The sequence below is a fragment of the Staurois parvus genome, unplaced genomic scaffold (genome assembly GCF_062004578.1).
Source record: "Staurois parvus isolate SC_StPar_1 unplaced genomic scaffold, SC_StPar_1.0 ptg000154l, whole genome shotgun sequence".
Lineage (NCBI taxonomy): Eukaryota > Metazoa > Chordata > Amphibia > Anura > Ranidae > Staurois > Staurois parvus.
In genome coordinates, this window is record NW_028317950.1 from 7,160,194 (window position 1) to 7,178,668 (window position 18,475).

Consider the following 18,475-nt stretch of genomic DNA (forward strand, 5'->3'; position numbering starts at 1 on the left):
CCATACTGCAGTTTATTGTTCCATGCTGTTGTGCAATTTACACCATAAGAAGCCATGTGTTTTATCAGTGAGCAATCAGTCGCTGCTTTTCCATCAGTTTCATCAGTCGCTACTCTTCCATCAGTTCCATCAGTTGCTACTCTTCCATCAGTCACTACTCTTCCATCAGTTCCATCAGTCACTACTCTTCCATCAGTTCCATCAGTCACTACTCTTCCATCAGTTCTATCAGTCGCTACTCTTCAATCAGTTGCTACTCTTCCATCAGTTCCATCAGTTGCTACTCTTCCATCAGTTCCATCAGTTGCTACTCTTCCATCAGTCGCTATTCTTCCATCAGTTCCATCAGTCACTACTATTCCATCAGTTCTATCAGTCGCTACTCTTCAATCAGTCGCTACTCTTCCATCAGTTCCATCAGTCACTTTTCTTCCATCAGTTCCATCAGTCACTACTCTTCCATCAGTTGCTACTCTTCCATCAGTTCCATCAGTCACTACTCTTCCATCAGTTCCATCAGTCACTACTCTTCAATCAGTCGCTACTCTTCCATCAGTTCCATCAGTCACTACTCTTCCATCAGTTCCATCAGTCACTACTCTTCAATCAGTCGCTACTCTTCCATCAGTTCCATCAGTCACTTTTTCTTCCATCAGTTCCATCAGTCACTACTCTTCCACCAGTTGCTACTCTTCCATCAGTTGCTACTCTTCCATCAGTCACTACTCTTCCATCAGTTCTATCAGTTGCTACTCTTCAATCAGTCGCTACTCTTCCATCAGTTCCATCAGTCACTACTCTTCCCTCAGTTCCATCAGTCACTACTCTTCAATCAGTCGCTACTCTTCCCTCAGTTCCATCAGTCACTACTCTTCAATCAGTCGCTACTCTTCCATCAGTTCCATCAGTCACTACTCTTCCATCAGTTCCATCAGTTGCTACTCTTCCATCAGTTGCTATTCTTCCATCTACTCTTCCATCAGTTCCATCAGTCACTACTCTTCCATCAGTCACTACTCTTCAATCAGTCGCTACTCTTCCATCAGTTCCATCAGTCACTACTCTTCCATCAGTTCCAACTCTTCCATCAGTTGCTATTCTTCCATCTACTCTTCCATCAGTTCCATCAGTCGCTACTCTTCCATCAGTTGCAAATCTTCCATCAGTTCCATCAGTCTCTACTTTTCCATCAGTTCCATCAGTTGCTACTCTTCCATGCTCACTTGCAGGCAATTTTAGAAGTGTTATTGAGCTATTAAATTTGCCCTTGTAGCTTTAGTCTAAGTTTTGATAAAAGAACTATACACATTCCGTTTTCGTATTTCAGATTCACCCCAGATACTGAACTCATTGGAGCAATTCCTGCAGATGATTGTATACCTCCCCACACCATGTAGAGGTTCAAGGTCCCAGTAGCACAGGTACAACGGTCATGTGACCCCACCCCCACCCCGGGACAGAGGTGAAAGTGCAGCCTGGTGTATTGGAGTCCGATGACCTACGGCGGGTTTTCGACAAAGATTTCTACTAATACCCAGCCAATGTGAAAGCAATTATTAAATAATGTAATTATGCGTGTAAGTACTTGAAACAATCGCTACAAAAATATACACAAACCAAGGCCTCTGATGTGTAATTACTTTAAATTGTACTTAATTTTTAATCTTCTGTTTGTTTTCCCAACCACTTATGTCTGTGTTGAATATAATTCCTAAAGGGGTCTCTTCATAAAACATTTGCTGGATGAACGTCACACACATTCCTGCAGGGCAGTAATTTCTGTATTAGATTAATTCCTATGATTGTCAGCTGCATCTGGAAGCCAAAATGCAGTATATTTACCCATTGAGGTATTTCAGAATATTATGCTGCATTTTGGCCCCGAGATGGAGAAGACAATACTAAGGAATTGATCTATTACAGAAATTTCAGGCAAAATCTGTGCAGCCTACACATATGTGTCAATTGTCCAACAAATGTTTTATACATAGTCCTCAAAGTGTATCTAAAGGCAAAACCTTTTTTTTTTTTTTTCTTCCAGTTTTAGATTTTTAGAGTACAGGATTACATCCTCTGTCATGAATATTTCCTATAACACTCTTCTACTAGTATCCAAAAAGACATCATAAATGAAAAAAGGCACACTTTAAGAGCCCCTTATTTAGGTCATAATCATCCACATACCCTGGTATGTAGAAAGTTGTTATTTCTTATATCCTTGTCAGAAATATGTCCCCAGGCAATCACAAGTAGGTAAATATAATGCATAAATCTTCCTTTCAGGATCCCCAATGGAATTTGGATCATTCCCAGTTATAATATCAAGAGACAAATATGCAAAGACGGCACATAATTAATTAGTTCCAATGCTGCATTTTTTTCCAGCAAATAGCAAAGATGAATCTTCACCTCTTACATGAAATATCAATTATTTGTTACTGTGATCTATCATAGAATGTAGGAGTTTCTTACGAACAAGTCCTCAGTTCTGGATGCATCCTAAAGGGTGATAAGCGGGTAAATGCCCCAAATATATTTGTCCCACTATGAGATTATAATCATAGTGTGATGGAAAAGATATCTGGCATGAGAATCACTTAGTCAAACTATATATGAGTTGAGAATCCTAGGTTGTAGTTTGGCAGATGTAAACACGTGATCATATAGCCCCTAAATTAAGATCACAGTAGTCCTGAGCGAATCGCAAAAAACCCGAGTAAAGCAATTTTAAAGAGGATCATCACCCTAGAAAGAAAAAAAAATGAAAAGTCAGCAGCTACAAAATATTGTAGCTACTAACTTATAACAGGACACTTGTCTGTCCAAGGATCCAGCGCCATCCTCACCCAGGCCAGTTCTTCACCAGTCTTCTGGTCCCTGACATGGGAAGCCGACTGGGACTCCTTGCCGCTTCCCCACTGCGCATGTGTGAGCTGCGCTGCCCTTTGGGAATGTGAAAACAACACCAGAGTGGCTCCAAAGATTTATTCAGGGATCGTAATATTACAGAAGAAGCATCATTTTGGAGCCTTACAGGACCCCTTCATCAGGCACATGTCCTGCGAGGCTCAGAAACTTTGCTTCTGCTGTAACAATGTGACTGCTGAATAAAGCTTTGGACCCACTCTGGAGATCGACGGTATGAAGGTGACTGTCTTCACTTTGACTGTCTTCAGTTCCAGCCAAAGGTTGCAGCACCTATTTACATATACAGCCATATTTCCAAGAGCGTGTGCTGTGGGAATTGTGCATTGGAAGGGCTTTGTAAATGGTCCTGCAGCCTTTTGGGGCCTGTGGCATGTTCCAGAATGCTGCAGGCAAAGACAGTGGGGTTGAACCTCTGATCAAAAAACAAATAAAGTGGCAAAAGTTGAAGGGGGGGGGGGGGAGGGATGTGGAAAAGCAGAAAGTTCCCTTTTTCGATGAAGTTCAGCGTTAGAAGCAGCACAGCGGCTATAATGGTTAGCACTTCCACCTGGCAGTACTCGGGTCGTTGGTTCAAATCCCAACCACGGCACCACCTGCCTGAAGTTTGCATGTTCTCCCTGTGCCTGTGTGGGTTTCCTCCAGGTACTCCAGTTTCCTCTCACACTCCAAAGACATGCTGGTAGATTAATTGAATCCTGTCTAAATAGGCCCTAGTATGTGTATGTATGAATGTACATTAGGGACCTTAGACTGTACGCACCTTGAGGGTCAGGGACTGAAGTGAATGTACAATATATATGTACAGCGCTGTGTAAATTGACAGTGCTATATAAGTACCTGTAATAAATAATAAACAGTCCTCTTCATTATATGAGGGAGACTCAGATGCAACTCAAGTCATATATCAGCACTTAATGAGTCACAGTTAGAGATGTCCACGATGGAAAAATGTGTTTTGTTTAGTTTCGGAGCCTTTCAGTAAGTTAATTTAATTTTGTCATATTCGTTATATTAGAATGATTTGTTTTTGGAATTTGTTTTGTATATCTGGATTTGTTTTGTATACTCGTTATTTTCAAATAGATTAAAAATGTGAATTTCAGGAGACGGCTCTATACATTCTATTCTTTTCTATTCTATTCTTTTTTATTTTATTCATTTTCCGTTTTTATTTTCTATTCTATTTTATTCAATTCTAATCTTTTATTTTCTATTTTGTTTTATTCTATTTCTTTATATTCTATTCTAGTCTTTTACATTCTTTTTATTCTATTCTATAAAGCAGTCTAAGTAGGAATCATATTCTTATTTCACTTTTATACCTTACTCATTGAAATATGTTTCCATTTCAAATTCACATTCAAATTTGGATAATCCTTTTTGTTATAATTTATTTCAGATTTGTTGAAATTCGTCACTATTGTGATTCGGAAATTTGGATACATCCGAATTCCCAAATAATATACATTTTGTCTGAATTTTAATTCATAACAAAACGATTTACACAAATCTAGTCACAGTTCATCACATCATTGGGGCCACAATTGACCAAGTGCTAGACATACTGCACATACAACAAAAAGTTGTTGGAGTGGTGTTAAACACAAAAAGCAAGATGAAATATATGTATTGCAGCTTACCAATCTTTAAATGTGGCAGATGCATTTTTAAGGCTTTTTTTCCCCCTTTATTTTCACCTGGTGATCTGGCCAGTAACAAACGTCCAATCTTATGGTGACTCCATTCTAGATGGAGGAGCCACATTAGGCATTGTCAGCCTAGGGAGAGTGTAGTGTTAGATGCACTAGTAGATTTCGATGGACTTGTCTAACAAACTAAAGCTGAACTCTAGCAACAAATGTATTTCCTTTTTACATAAATGAATACATTTTGACCATTTTAAACACCCCTTTCAGTGTTAGTTTATTTCAACGCTCTAACTGCCATTTTTACTGGATAGCTTGGTCTGTTAAAGGAACAGCAAAAAAAAAACAAAAAAAAACAAAAAAGACTGTCAATGTAACGGAACCGCCCCAGACTGCTCTTGAGTACTTCCGTTAGAATACCGCATCCCCATCTGAACACAGACAACAGACACCACAGCCGACCATACAAGACTAGACGACACCAGTCTGTCTGAACATGGAACTCTTTATTTCAAACTCAAATGGGTTTTTCATACAGTACACACTGACACTGATCACAGGATCATATTTATTTATTTCAGGTACTTATATAGCGCCATCAATTTACGCAGTGCTTTTACATATATATTGTGCATTCACATCAGTCCCTAACCCTCAAGGGGTGTACAATCTAAGGTCCCTAACTCACATTCATACATACACATACTAGGGCCAATCTAGACAGGAGCCAATTGACCTACCAGCATGTCTTTGGAGTGTGGGAGGAAACTGGAGTACCTGGAGGAAACCCACACAGGCACAGGGAGAACATGCAAACTCCAGGCAGGTGGTGCCGTGGTTGGGATTTGAACCGGCGACCCTAGTACTGCCAGGCAGAAGTGCTAACCACTTAGCCACTGTGCTGCCCAATCATATGCAAACACAGCTATATACAGAAATAGACTTAACAATCTAAACAGTAAGTTAATTAGGTTAGCTAGCTGGATGACTGAAACAAAAGGTGAATGGGAATTCACACCTAGACAATGGTTTGATGAATTAGGATCTCACTACAGAGCAGACGGTCCGGCTCCTACACTGGAGTACAGGAGAGGCCAGCGTGATCAGCTCTTTCAATTCACATGTCTAGTTCAGAATCAACAACCAGGAATAGTCTTCATATGGCTGATAAATATTACTGTCCCATCTGAAGTAATTCCAACCACATTCTCAGCGTCAATTAGTCACCCTGTGCCCCTAAGAGACACAGGGTGACTTGCACAAAAGAGGGATATGAGGAGCTGAGACAGTGGTCTCCCAACCTCTGCAAAGTAAGCTGGGTTCCATGAGCCCCCCACCCAAAGTGACTCCCATCACTGTCAGGATCAACAGGTGGAAAATAAAGAGAAAAAAATGCAGCCACCACATCTAAAAATTGGTAATCTGCTATATACAGGTATTACATCTTGTTTTGGGTTTAATACTGTTTTAATGTTACGTCCAATATTACAATAATTTATATTCACTCCAATGCTGAACTCTTTGTAGAAATTCCCATGGATGACTGTATACCTCCTCAGTCGATCCCAAGTAGGTTAGTTTATTGTAGAAGTCTTCCTTTCATGATTCCTAAGAGAATTTGGAAACACAAGTCGCGTTCTCTGAAAAACTTGTCATTGCAATGACAAATCCCATTACACACGTGGTGCTTTTTTAGCCCCAGTTGAGCCCTTTGGATGCCTCATGGACCACAGAAGTGACCATCTCTGCTCTTTTAGGCGGAACATTTTTGGTATTTGGATGACATGTTATTTCTAAGGAACTGCAGTTGGGTGATGTATTGTGGTGTGCCTTGCAATACTGTAAAGAACTTTAACATACTTTTGTTATACATAATTGGTATTACATGTAAGAGGTGAAGCTTTGGCTTTGTATTGTGATAGAAAAATGCAGCATTGGAACTAATTTATTATGTGCTGTCTTTGCACATTTGTCTCTTGACATTATAACCAAGAATGATGCAAATTCCTCTGGGAATCCTGAAAGTATGATTTATGCGTTATGCTTACCTAACTGTGATCCTCTAGGGACATCCTTCTGACAAAGATATAATTTTGATATAACATTCTACATGCAAGTTCACGTGGAATATTAGGTTTTATATAAGGGGCTCTCTTAAAGTAGGTTTTTTTTTTCATTAAGTGTTTTTATTTTATTGTGGTCTTTTCTGGCTTACAGTAGAAGCACATATTTTGTAAAATGGTATTTATGTACAATTCTTTTTACATATACAGTTGTGATACCTAAAGTTTTTTATTTTATTGAATCCATATTAATAAGGTTTGTATTGCTGTCTTTGTCCTTGCTCGGGAGACTGACTTCTCTTTTCATCCTGGTGACACTGTCACTGAGATAATAAATGAGGGAAAATCCAAAATTTTAGAGTTGTTACCAGACTAGGTATTGAGGGTAAATAATTCAACCCCTTTGAGCCGACGCCTCACGGCCCTTTAAGAGTCAGAGGCGGAGCAGGGTTTTAGGGTCATGTGACTGCCGTGATTCGCTGTCATGGCGGTCACATGATCGGAAAAGGTCTCGATCGCAAGGGGAGATCGGGACCGTTCAGTGAGTGACTGACATATGTGCTGGGAGCTCCCAGGCCATGTGCTCTCAGCACATATGTATTTTCTAATTGCACACAAGGCCCAGACGCCGAGAGGCCGCAAATTTGTGTGCTCTCAGTGTCTAGGGGTTAATAGGAGCAAAGATGTTCAGGGATAACTAAAACTGAAGTTCTCTCCAATTTTTTATTTTTTTTACAAACTTTTTTTATTAAGGGATAGACAACAAGAACAATGTAACCTCTTGAGGAATAAAACACCCCAAGAAAAAGGCACATAGGTGAATAACAGTATTATAGGCTCAGAGGCGGACTGACCATTGGGGAACTCGGGCACTGCCCAAGGGCCTGGGGTCAGTAGGGGCCCCATGAGATGTCCCTGGTACCTTTCATAGGCTTTTTTGGGTGTGGTTGGAGTGTGAGCAAGGACACAGGGGCCCCATGATCCCCTATTGCCCGGGGGCCCCATGAGTTGTCAGTCCACCCCTGTATAGGGTACAAGCATAAAAAAGATAAATGCACGTACATGAATGAGGCAGTCAGCAAGAAATACAAAACAACCAAGCTGTTTATTAAGACTCAAAGCACTTCGAAAAAACCATGATAGACCATCAGTCAGACAAGTTCTCTCCAATTTGGGGAGATTACATCACATTTCTTATTAAAAAAAAGTGGAAATCTCCCCCCGTGGGACACAGACAGCAAAAAATAATAGTCATTTTAATTGTTCCTCTGCTTTACCCACGCTAAAACAAAAAAAGGTTTTGGCAATACGTACACTCTAAGGGGAAAGATTAGAAGAGTAGTAGATTGCAGGGTGTTCCATTAACAGTATTGTGCACAGAGCCATGATGCAGATATAAAATAATTCTATTTATATATTTATTAAAAATATTTCAAAGAGTACCTTAATCTGTTTTTATATGGGCTCCAGTAATTACTTGTGGTTCATTTAAACCTTTGTTGTTCTCTGAAGAATGATCCGCATTATAATCACTTTTCAGAGAGCGGTGGAGACACAGCTGACAGGCATTCACAAGGCAATACTGTGTTTTTCAATTTAAATATTACACCAGATTGAGTTGTTTTACTGGACTTTGACTTTAAATGAGAGCAGCTGACCATTCTGGACACATTTTCAGACTCTTATGTTTACAGTGGAGAAATGGAGATGGATGTCAGCACAGCGTGATCAATACATCATTTCTATTGCATTATTCCAAAGTACTGTCAGGGCTTGCACGGCCATTTCTCTTGAACTCTGAGTTCCACACACTTTTGTAAGTTTAGCTGTCCCCAACCCCTGTTGCTGATCACATTGCCATTAATCATCAGAATGTTTTTTTTTTTCCAGAGCTAATTACTTTTTTGGTCAGGTCCACTTTCACTGTAGCTCGCCGCAGCGAGGTACATCATATTCGGTCTCCCGTTGGCTCCTAGGATATATGTGTCATCAATCCCAGGAGTCAATTGGCAGCCTCCAATTCTAACATTGCGGTATTTCCAAACAGGGAAACAAGCTATGCTAGCTTTCTTCCGGGTTTCAATATTAACAGGTCCGCTGATCCCCACTGAGCAGGTGGATGACAGGTCTGTGTCCACTCCGCTTGTGCAGAGTAGACACGGACACAGGCTGCTGTTCTCTATGGGGCAGTCGGATGTAAATGGACCATGTGTTCGTTTACACCCAACGGCCACGTGATCCAATCCGCTAGACCACAGGTGTCAAACTGGCGGCCCCCCAGCTGTTGCCAAACTACAAGTCCCATGAGGCATTGCAAGACTGACAGTTAAAAGCATGACTCCCAAAAGGTAGAGGCATGATGGTACTTGTAGTTTCTCAACAGCTGGAGGATCAACAGTTTGACACCCCTGCACTAGACAGATGGGAAACAGATGCCCATCCATCTCTTTTTAGTGGGTAGGATCAGATCAGATGTCAGCAGGTGTAAACGGACACGTCTGTTTACACCTGCTGCTCCATAGAGGACAATGGAAGTTCTGATTGGGTCCACTTAAAAAAAACTGACAGGTGGACCCAATCCGTCCACCTGTGTGAAAGAGGCCTTAATGTGATCCTCAGTCAGGAAAAACCATACTTATTTATTCATGAATAAGAACTTCAGCAATCGTGAACATTGGCTTTTTGAAAAAATTGTGGGGGAGAATTACTATAACTGGAGCACTCAAAATTTGGTGCAGCTGTGTATGGTAGCCAATCAGCTTCTAGTAAATCTCCTATTTTTGGTATAGAAATTTGGATTTAAATTGATTCTAATATACACACTATATCGGCAAAAGTATTGGGAAACCCCTCCAAATCATCGGATGCAGGTGTTCCTATCACATCCATGGCCACAGGCTTATAAAATCAATGCCCCAGACAACATCATTGATGATGAAACGCATAGGGAGGAGTTGGAGCGTATGACATCATCGTGCACCGGAACGTGGCGGCCATCCTGTTGGATGGAAACAAACCACCAATGGATATGGTGACATGCTGTTTTTTATGATTTATGATGTACATGTTTTATTACAGTTGAGGCATTAAACTTTCTCAAAATACTACACTATGAGGATTCCTTTTTACCTTTGAATTGGATTGTCCTCTATGAGGATAATATTCATTTTAGGTCCATCCCAGAGTCACTTTATATTGAAGACCAGGATTCAAAGAAGTTCAGAAGCTTATTGTTTTGCTTCTGGGATGCACAAATCTTGCATTGCCCTTTCCTTAATTGGGGGGTCAATATTATCCGGTAAGAGGCAGTGTGTTTGGTGCTGGTGAAGGAGCTTCTTTTCCTCTTGGTGACTTCATGGGAATCTACAGGATTGTTGTGGATCCTTCATTGATGAACTTTCCTCTCATATGTTTCAAGCCTTCTGGATTGGACTTTTGTTGTGTTTATCATGTTTTTGAATTTTTAATCTTAGCGCTGCCCTTTTTATATATAATAACCTGCAATATTGTGTTGGCTGCTTACATGGATTATATCCACTTAATTTATTATAGACCATAGCGCAGATTTAATTATTATTTTAGAGATATAAAATCAAGCACCCATGCAGACTGCTTCTACAAACATTTGTGAAAGAATGGGTCACTCTCAGGAGCTCAGTGAATTCAAGCGTGATACCGTGATAGGTTGTCACCTGTGCAATAAGTCCATCCGTGACATTACCTTGCTACTAAATATTCCACGCTCCACTGATAGTGGTATTATAACAAAGTGGAAGCAACTGGGAACAACAGCAAATCAGCCACAAAGTGGTAGGCCACGTAAAATAACAGAGAGGGGTCAGCACATGCAGAAGTGCACAGTGCACAGAAATCGCCAACTGTCTGCAGGGTCAATAGCTAAAGACCTACAAATGTCGTGTGGCCTTCAGATTAGCACAACCACAGTGCATAGAGAGCTTCATGGAATGGGATTCCATGGCTGAGCAGCTGCATCCAAGCCCTACATCACCAAGTGCAATGCAAAGCGTCGGATGCTATAGTGTAAAGCATGCCGCCACTGGACTCTAGAGCAGTGGAGACGTGTTCTCTGCAGTGACCAATAACGCTTCTCTGTCTGGAAATACGATGGATGTGTCTGGGTTTTGCAGTTGCCAGAACGGTACTTGCCTAACTACATTGTACCAAGTGTAAAGTTTGGTGAAGGGGGGATTATTGTGTGGGGTTGTTTTTCAGGGGTTGGGCTTGGCCCCTTCGTTCCAGTGAAGGGAACTCTTAAGGCGTCAGCATACCAAGACATTCTGGACAATTTCATGCTCCCAACTTTGTGGGAACAGTTTGGGGATGGCCCTTTCCTATTCCAAAATGACTGCGTACCAGTGCACAAAGCAAGGTCCATAAATACATGAATGAGCGAGTTTGGGGTGGAGGAACTTGACTGGCCTGCACAGAGTCCTGATCTCAACCCAGTAGAACACCTCTGGGATGCATTAGAGTGGAGACTGCGAACCAGAACTTTTTGTCCGACATCAGTGCCTGACCTCACAAATGCGCTTCTGGAAGAATGGTCAAACATTGCCATAGACACATTCCTAAACCTTGTGGACAGCCTTTCCAGAGGCATTGAAGCTGTTATAATTGTAAAGGGCGGGCCAACTCAATAATGAACCCTACGGACTAAGACTGGGATGCCATGAAAGTTCATGTGTGTGTAAAGGCAGGTGTCCCAGTACTCTTGGCAAAAGTGTGTGTGTACGTATTTTATATACATACACACACACACAAATAAATAAATATACAGTGAGGAACAGAAGTATTTGAACACCCTGCGATTTTGCAAGTTCTCCCACTTAGAAATCATGGAGGGGTCTGAAATTCACATTGTAGGTGCATTCCCACTCTGAGAGACAGAATTTAAAAAAAAATTCAGGAAATCACATTGTATGATTTGTAAAGAATTTATTTGTCTTGCACTGCTGAACATAAGTATTTGAACACCTAACAAACAGCAAGAATTCTGGCTCTCAAAGACCTGTTACTGTGCCTTTAAAAAGTCCATCTCTACTCCACTCATTAATCTAACTTAGTAGCACCTGTCTGAGCTCTTTAAAGACACCTGTCCACCCCACAGTCAGTCAGACACCAACTACTACCATGGGCAAGACCAAAGAGCTGTCAAAAGACAACAGAGACAAAATTGTGGACCTCCACAAGGCTGGAAAGGGCTACGGGGCAATTGCCAAGCAGCTTGGTAAAAATAGATTAACTGTTGGAGCAATTGTTAGAAAATGGAAGAGGCTAATGACGACTGTCAGTCTCCCTCGGACTAGGGCTCCATGCAAGATCTCACCTTGTGGGGTATCACTGATAAGAAAAGGTGAGGAATCAGCCCAGAACTACAAGGGAGGAGCTGGTCAATGACATGAAGAGAGCTGGGACCACAGTTTCAAAGGTCACTGTCGGTAGAGCACAACGCCGTCATGGTTTCAAAGCATGCATTACATGGAAGGTTCCCCTGCTCAAGTCATCACATGTCCAGGCCCGTCTGAAGTTTGCCAATAACCATCTGTATGATCCAGAGGAGGCATGGGAGAAAGTCATGTGATCAGATGAGACCAAAGTAGAACTTTTTGGTCTAAACTTCACTCGTCGTGTTTGGAGGAAAAAGAAGGAGGAGTTGCATCCCAAGAACACCATCCCTACTGTGAAGTATGGGGGTGGTAACATCATGCTTTGGGGGTGCTCTTCTGCTAAGGGGACAGGACGACTGCACTGTATTAAGGAGAGGATGAATGGGGCCATTTATTGTGAGATTTTGAACAACAACCTCCTTCCCTCAGTCAGAGCATTGAAGATGGGTCGTGGCTGGGTCTTCCAATATGACAACGACCCGAAGCACACAGCCAGGATAACCAAGGAGTGACTCCGTAAGAAGCATATCAAGGTTCTGGAGTGGCCTAGCCAGTCTCCAGCCCTAAATCCAATAGAACATCTTTGGAGGGAGCTGAAACTCCGTGTTGCTCAGCGACAGCCCCGAAACCTGACAGACCTAGAGGAGATCTGTGTGGAGGAGTGGGCCAAAATCCCTGTTGCAGTGTGTGCAAACCTGGTCAAGAACTACAGGAAACGTTTGACCTCTGTAATTGCAAACAAAGGCTTCTGTACCAAATATTAACACTGATTTTCTCAGGTGTTCAAATACTTATGTTCAGCAGTGCAAGACAAATTCTTTAAAAATCATAAAATGTGATTTCCTGATTTTTTTTTTTTTAAATTCTGTCTCTCAGAGTGGGAATGCACCTGCAATGTGAATTTCAGACCCCTCCATGATTTCTAAGTGGGAGAACTTGCAAAATCGCAGGGTGTTCAAATACTTCTGTTCCTCACTATATATACACACATACACTGCTCATCATAAATGACTACACCCCAACAGAATTGTCAGAAAACCTTTACGTTCCTTTCAGAATATACATTTTCTAATGGGACGCTATACTACAACATACTCCCACAAATGCGGGCCATTGATTGCAAACAAGATTTGTTAATTTGCGCACACAAAGAAGTATTTTTCCTAACAAATTCATTCAAGACCATGTTGCAAAAATGAATACACCCCAATGAAAGTCTTATGCAGGCCATACATGGATCAAACTCGGAACAAATTTTCTTTAGAAAAAAAGAAATTTAGTGAGTTTTGTAATTCAATGGCCCACCATTGATTTTGAAATTCAACCAAGCTTTCAATTTCACCTCCTGTTACTACAGAAAATAATTTTTTTTGCCCAAGAATTTTCTTTTCTTTCCAGGTCACAGCTCATGCTCATTTCTTTTTTTTATTTATATTTCTTGCACGATTCTCCCATGATGGATTCGAAATTCGTTCAGTCTTCAAAAAATTTCCAACATGCCCAATCACTCAAATTTGATGGTCATACGAAAATTGCTGTTTCCTAAATTCTTAGAAAAGACGTTCTAAAGAAAATTCTTTCGGAATTCGACCCATGTATGGCCAGCTTTAGGAGCAAAGCTAAATTTTACACAAAAAATCCTAATTAATGAATAAATTAGACTCACCTGTAGTTGAATTCTTGTTAAACAGGTGTCCAGCCGACAGCTGATTATAAAAGGGCATTACTTAACAAAGAAAACCCCTTCCCATTTCATGCTGTCACCACATGGAAGAGAAATATCACAAGGCCTGAGAAAGAAATAATTTCTTTACACAAGAAAGGTGAAGGCTACAAGAAGATCAGCAAAGCTTTACTTATCACTCAGAATATTGTAGCAAAAGTGATACAAAAATGTAACAAAGATGATACAGCAACCATCTCAGAGAGATGGTTAAGAAGATAGGGAAAGAAGTAGAAAGCCAAACTGGGGTGATTGTTTCCGGTAACACAATACAGTGTACACTGCAGAGGAATGGCATGCATGAGTGTCATCCACGAAGAAAGCCTTTCCTAAAGCCCACACACGAAAAAGCCCACCTAGAATTTGCCAGGGCCCATGATGAAAAAGAAGACTACTGGGATGAGATGAGTGATGAGAGCAAGATAAATGTTTTGGAACTGATGGCTTCAAAACTGTATGGCAAAGGTGAGGAGTACAAAGAAAAATGCATGGTGCCTACAGTGAAACATGTTGTTTGTAATGTCCTTGTGTGGGGCTGCACGAGAGCTGCTGGTGTCAGGGAGCTGCATTTCATTGATGGTATCATGAATTCACAGATGTACTGCTCTATATTGAAAGAGAAGATGCTACCATCTTGCCATGCACATTTCCAACATGACATTGATCCAAAACACATATCTAAGGCAACTGTTGCAATAGAAGAAGAACAGGGTGAAAGTGATTCAGTGGCCAAGTATGTCTCCTGATCTGAACCCAATCGAACACCTATGGGGAATTCTGAAGAGACAAGTTGAGCATCACTCTCCATCCAGCATTCAGGCTCTAAAAGTGGTCATTCTTGAAGAATGGAAAAAGATAGATGTTGCAATATGTCGCCAACTTATTAATTTCATGCCTAGAAGACTTGGTGCTGTCCTTACAAATCATGTAGATTTGTAAGGACACCAGCAGCACTCATGCAGCCCCACAGGAGGACACTGCCACCACCATGTTTCACTGTAGGCACCATGCATTTTTCTTTGTGCTCCTCAACTTTGCGACTCCATACAGTTTTGAAGCCATCAGTTCCACAAACATTTATCTTGGTCTCATCAATCCAGGGTACAGACTCCCAGTAGTCTTTTTCAGCACAGGTTTTGGAAAACTCTAGGCAAGCTTTTTTTGTGCATGGAGAGGCTTCCTTCATGAACGACACCCATGTGTGTCATTCCTCTACAGTGTACGCCATTTTGTTTCACAGGACACAATCACCTCAGTTTGGCTTTCTACTTCTTTAGCTAACTGCAGTGAACTAGCATCGCAATTTTATTCAACCCTTCTCATCAGAAGACACTCCTGTCAAGGTGTGAACTTCCGTGGAAGGCCTGTACATCTCTGTGAGATGGTTGCAGTTTCTTCTTTGTTAAGTTTTTGTATCACTTTTGCTACAGTATTCTGACTGATAAGTAAAACTTTGCTGATCTTGTAGCCTTCACCTTTCTTGCGCAAATAAATTATTTTCTTTCGCAGGCCTTGTGACATTTCTCTTCCATGTGGTGACAGCATGAAATGGGAAGGGGTTCAAGTCAAACCGGGACATTTGCATTTATATAATAAAAGAACAAAATTTCAAGCAGTGGAAACTGAATTTATTTTACTTTTTAACATAGTGGGAATGCACTTCATAAGCCTACGCTGTGACTTAGCCCCTCTCTCTCTCTGCATCACTAATCACATTTAACATTTCAATGCAGTTTTGGTTCCGATTGGTGGCTGTGAGAAACACCTTCATTTTGACAATGTACTGCATCAGGATTGCTGTATGTGAGAATCAGCAGACAGGATGTCCTATCACACCAGCAGGTGTGTTCCATGATCATCACATTACCAACAAAAAGGAGAGGGGGGGGGGTACAGTGGAGTATACCAATACCGAGACGAACAACTAGAGTGGTGAGCAGGTAGTCCTGTAAATAGCTAAATACTAAAGGGTTGATTTACTAAGTGCTGTGTAGTTTGCAAGGGAAATTTCCCTAGCTTAGTGCTCTTGGTGATTTCCAAAAAATACCCAATCACGTGCAAGGGAGGGGAAAAAAAAACAAAAAACAACAACTCAGCATTTTTGCTTGCACATGATGAGATGATGGAAGTCAACAGAGCATCCCCTCATTCACCAAGCTCTGGGAAAAAGTCCTTGCAAAGTGAACAGTCTGTTTGCCATTCATAATTAAACCCCTAAATATTGAATCTTGGCTGAAGTATACTAGAACAGGCTTTGAATCACTTGCTTGGAGTCCTTAGCGCACCTTCAGTCTGAGAAGTTTTTTTTTTCTTTATAGATATATATATATATATATATATATATTAAAAAAAACAAAACATGTTGCCTTTTATATAATCTCTAAACTCACTGCCCATGGTTTTCTTTGCACAAATTCCACCTCTACGGTCATTGTGCAGAAAGCCTATCCTTTCTTCCTGTTGCTGGGTAACATCAATCGGTTAAAACGAGCAAGACTCACCTGTGGGGGTCCTTCCTGCATCAAACTATGACCACACATGCCAATGCACACCTCACTGGTATGTACTAAAGTGCACAAGGGCACAGCCTCCTCTCCCTCCCATCATGCCTGCACACTTTAATCAATCTACTTTGAATGTGGGGGAAGGGTAGTTCTATTATTGCATCTGGAGTATTGGTGCATATAAATTAAGTGGCAGCAGGTACGTGCAAAAATACACATTTTTTAAAGCTGAACACAAGCCAAATAAAATATACCCAAATAATGCAACATTGTATTCATTAATAAAAATATGTTTTCCTAAATGAAAGCAGTGCCAATTACGTAATCTGAGTTGGTATCAGTCTCCTGCATTTCCTGTTCTGCACAGCAAAGAGTGGGAGAGACAGCAGAAGAAGCCAACCAGTTGCAGAGATGTCGATAGGAGGAGAGAGCAGAGTAACAGAGAAATTAGCTTTTCAGTCTGCTGCTTCTTTCACTGTCCAATCACAGGCTGGGGAAGAGACAAGGCCTGCAAGTGTTTCATAACTGTAGCAAAAGAAAATCCAATTTCTTGCAGTGCCAGGTAGGATGATGCTGTGGGGCAGAGCTGCATAAATCTCAGGGATTGGTGGACAGAATTACAAATCCTTTAGCAGGTGAAAACAGCTCTCTCATATGCACCTCAACTATGTATTTTGCTGAAAGTCTATAGATTTAAAAAAAAAAAAAAAAAAAAAAAAAAAAAAAAAAAAAGGACGGACATACTTGTAAAAGGATACTTAAAAGAAGCAAACAATGGCACGAATTGGGTAATTAAGTACAAAATTATTCATTTTAATAGTAGGAGGGTTTAGTTCTATTTTAATGAAAGTACTTGCTAGTTTGAAAATGATATCAAACCCTTATAAGTTAAGAAGCATATAGCACTTGCCATGTTTTATGCATGTATCAGTTGTGTGTGGTTGTGTTATCTCAGTCTAAATTCACTTCCTTTCAGGTGGCTCCATCTCCTTATAGGGTTCTTCAGAACCACCTTAGAGTACCAGCTCATTGACTCCTTTCTCTAAACTGCATGCCTCCATAGCAGCACATTTCCCCAAAGCTTAGGGTGGAAAGTCTCTCCCAAGCTCCCAACTCCTCCCTCCAATGTTTCTTCTATGCAACGCATGTGAATAAACAAAGGCACGCACTCCGCTACTTGGAAATTCAGGGAAGCTGTACTAACTGGAGCTGTGGAAGTGAACACCATAGTATTTAAGTCTTTTGGGCAAAAATAAAAAAAAAACAAAAAACTGGGTAATATAAAAAAAATGGCTGGCAATAAAAAACAGCTGCCAATAAATAAATAATCAACGAGCAGGGCCCTCAAACCCCTCGTGTATTGTATTGAATCATATGGTTTCTGTACTGTCTCGTGTACCATCTCCCTTTATAATGTACAGTGCTGAGCAAACTGTTGGAGCTATATAAATACTGTATAATAATAATAGAATATATAAAATTATACCTTGTGTAAAAGTATTAAAACATCAAAACAAAAATACTCATTTGCAAAGTATTGATCAAACATGGATCCACCTATAGATATATACAGTCTGTGAAAAGTGCAAGGGGGAAAAAAACAAAAAAACAAAAACCGCATTGGACTGCATCTAGTGTGAACTAGCCCTAAATGGCCAGTTCACACTATAGAAACACAGTCCAGATGCGTTCCCACATGTGCATTTTTGCCGCATCCTGGTGCGTTTCAGTGCATGTTTTTTATGCATTCCTTCCCCACTTTCTCTTCAATTTAAATAGGGACATGTGCGTTCCAGTGTGTTTTTCTGCGTTCTTCATGCGATTTACCGCATTCCAGTACAGTTCTGTGCAGAAAAAATGCAGCATGTTCTACTTTTTTTTCTGCAACCAGATTGCACTGGAACTGCAAGCACTGATGTGAACTATGACATTGACAACCATATAACCTTTCTGTGCGTTTTGGATGTAGAAAAAAAAAAACCCAACTGAAATGCATGTAGTGTAAACTGGCCCCAAAACCTAAAGGCTGATGTGGAAAATGTAAAAAGCGCATTAACCCATAGAAGACAATTAGAGTTGATATTCAACCAAACTGGCCTTAGTAACCAGAGGCCTGATTGTTGACTTTCTAGAGAAGCATGATAGTGTATGAACAGCTATGTAGTGTTGCAGCTTCTAGCAGTACATAGTACAGAACTCACAG

The 18,475-nt window shown here is 40.7% G+C and overlaps 1 protein-coding gene across 2 annotated transcripts in view; it reads left to right on the forward strand.

Moving 5' to 3' along the window:
• LOC149463458 (chemokine-like protein TAFA-1) overlaps positions 1 to 9,744 on the forward strand; it is a 39,710-nt gene extending 29,966 nt beyond the window's left edge. For both annotated transcript variants that reach the window (XM_089674987.1, XM_089674988.1), the window contains exon 5: positions 1,328 to 9,744. In XM_089674987.1, coding sequence (XP_089531113.1) covers positions 1,328 to 1,345 — 18 coding nt within the window. In that variant the 3' untranslated portion in view covers positions 1,346 to 9,744. The remainder of the gene's footprint in view (positions 1 to 1,327) is intronic.
• The last annotated feature ends 8,731 nt before the right edge of the window (positions 9,745 to 18,475 follow it).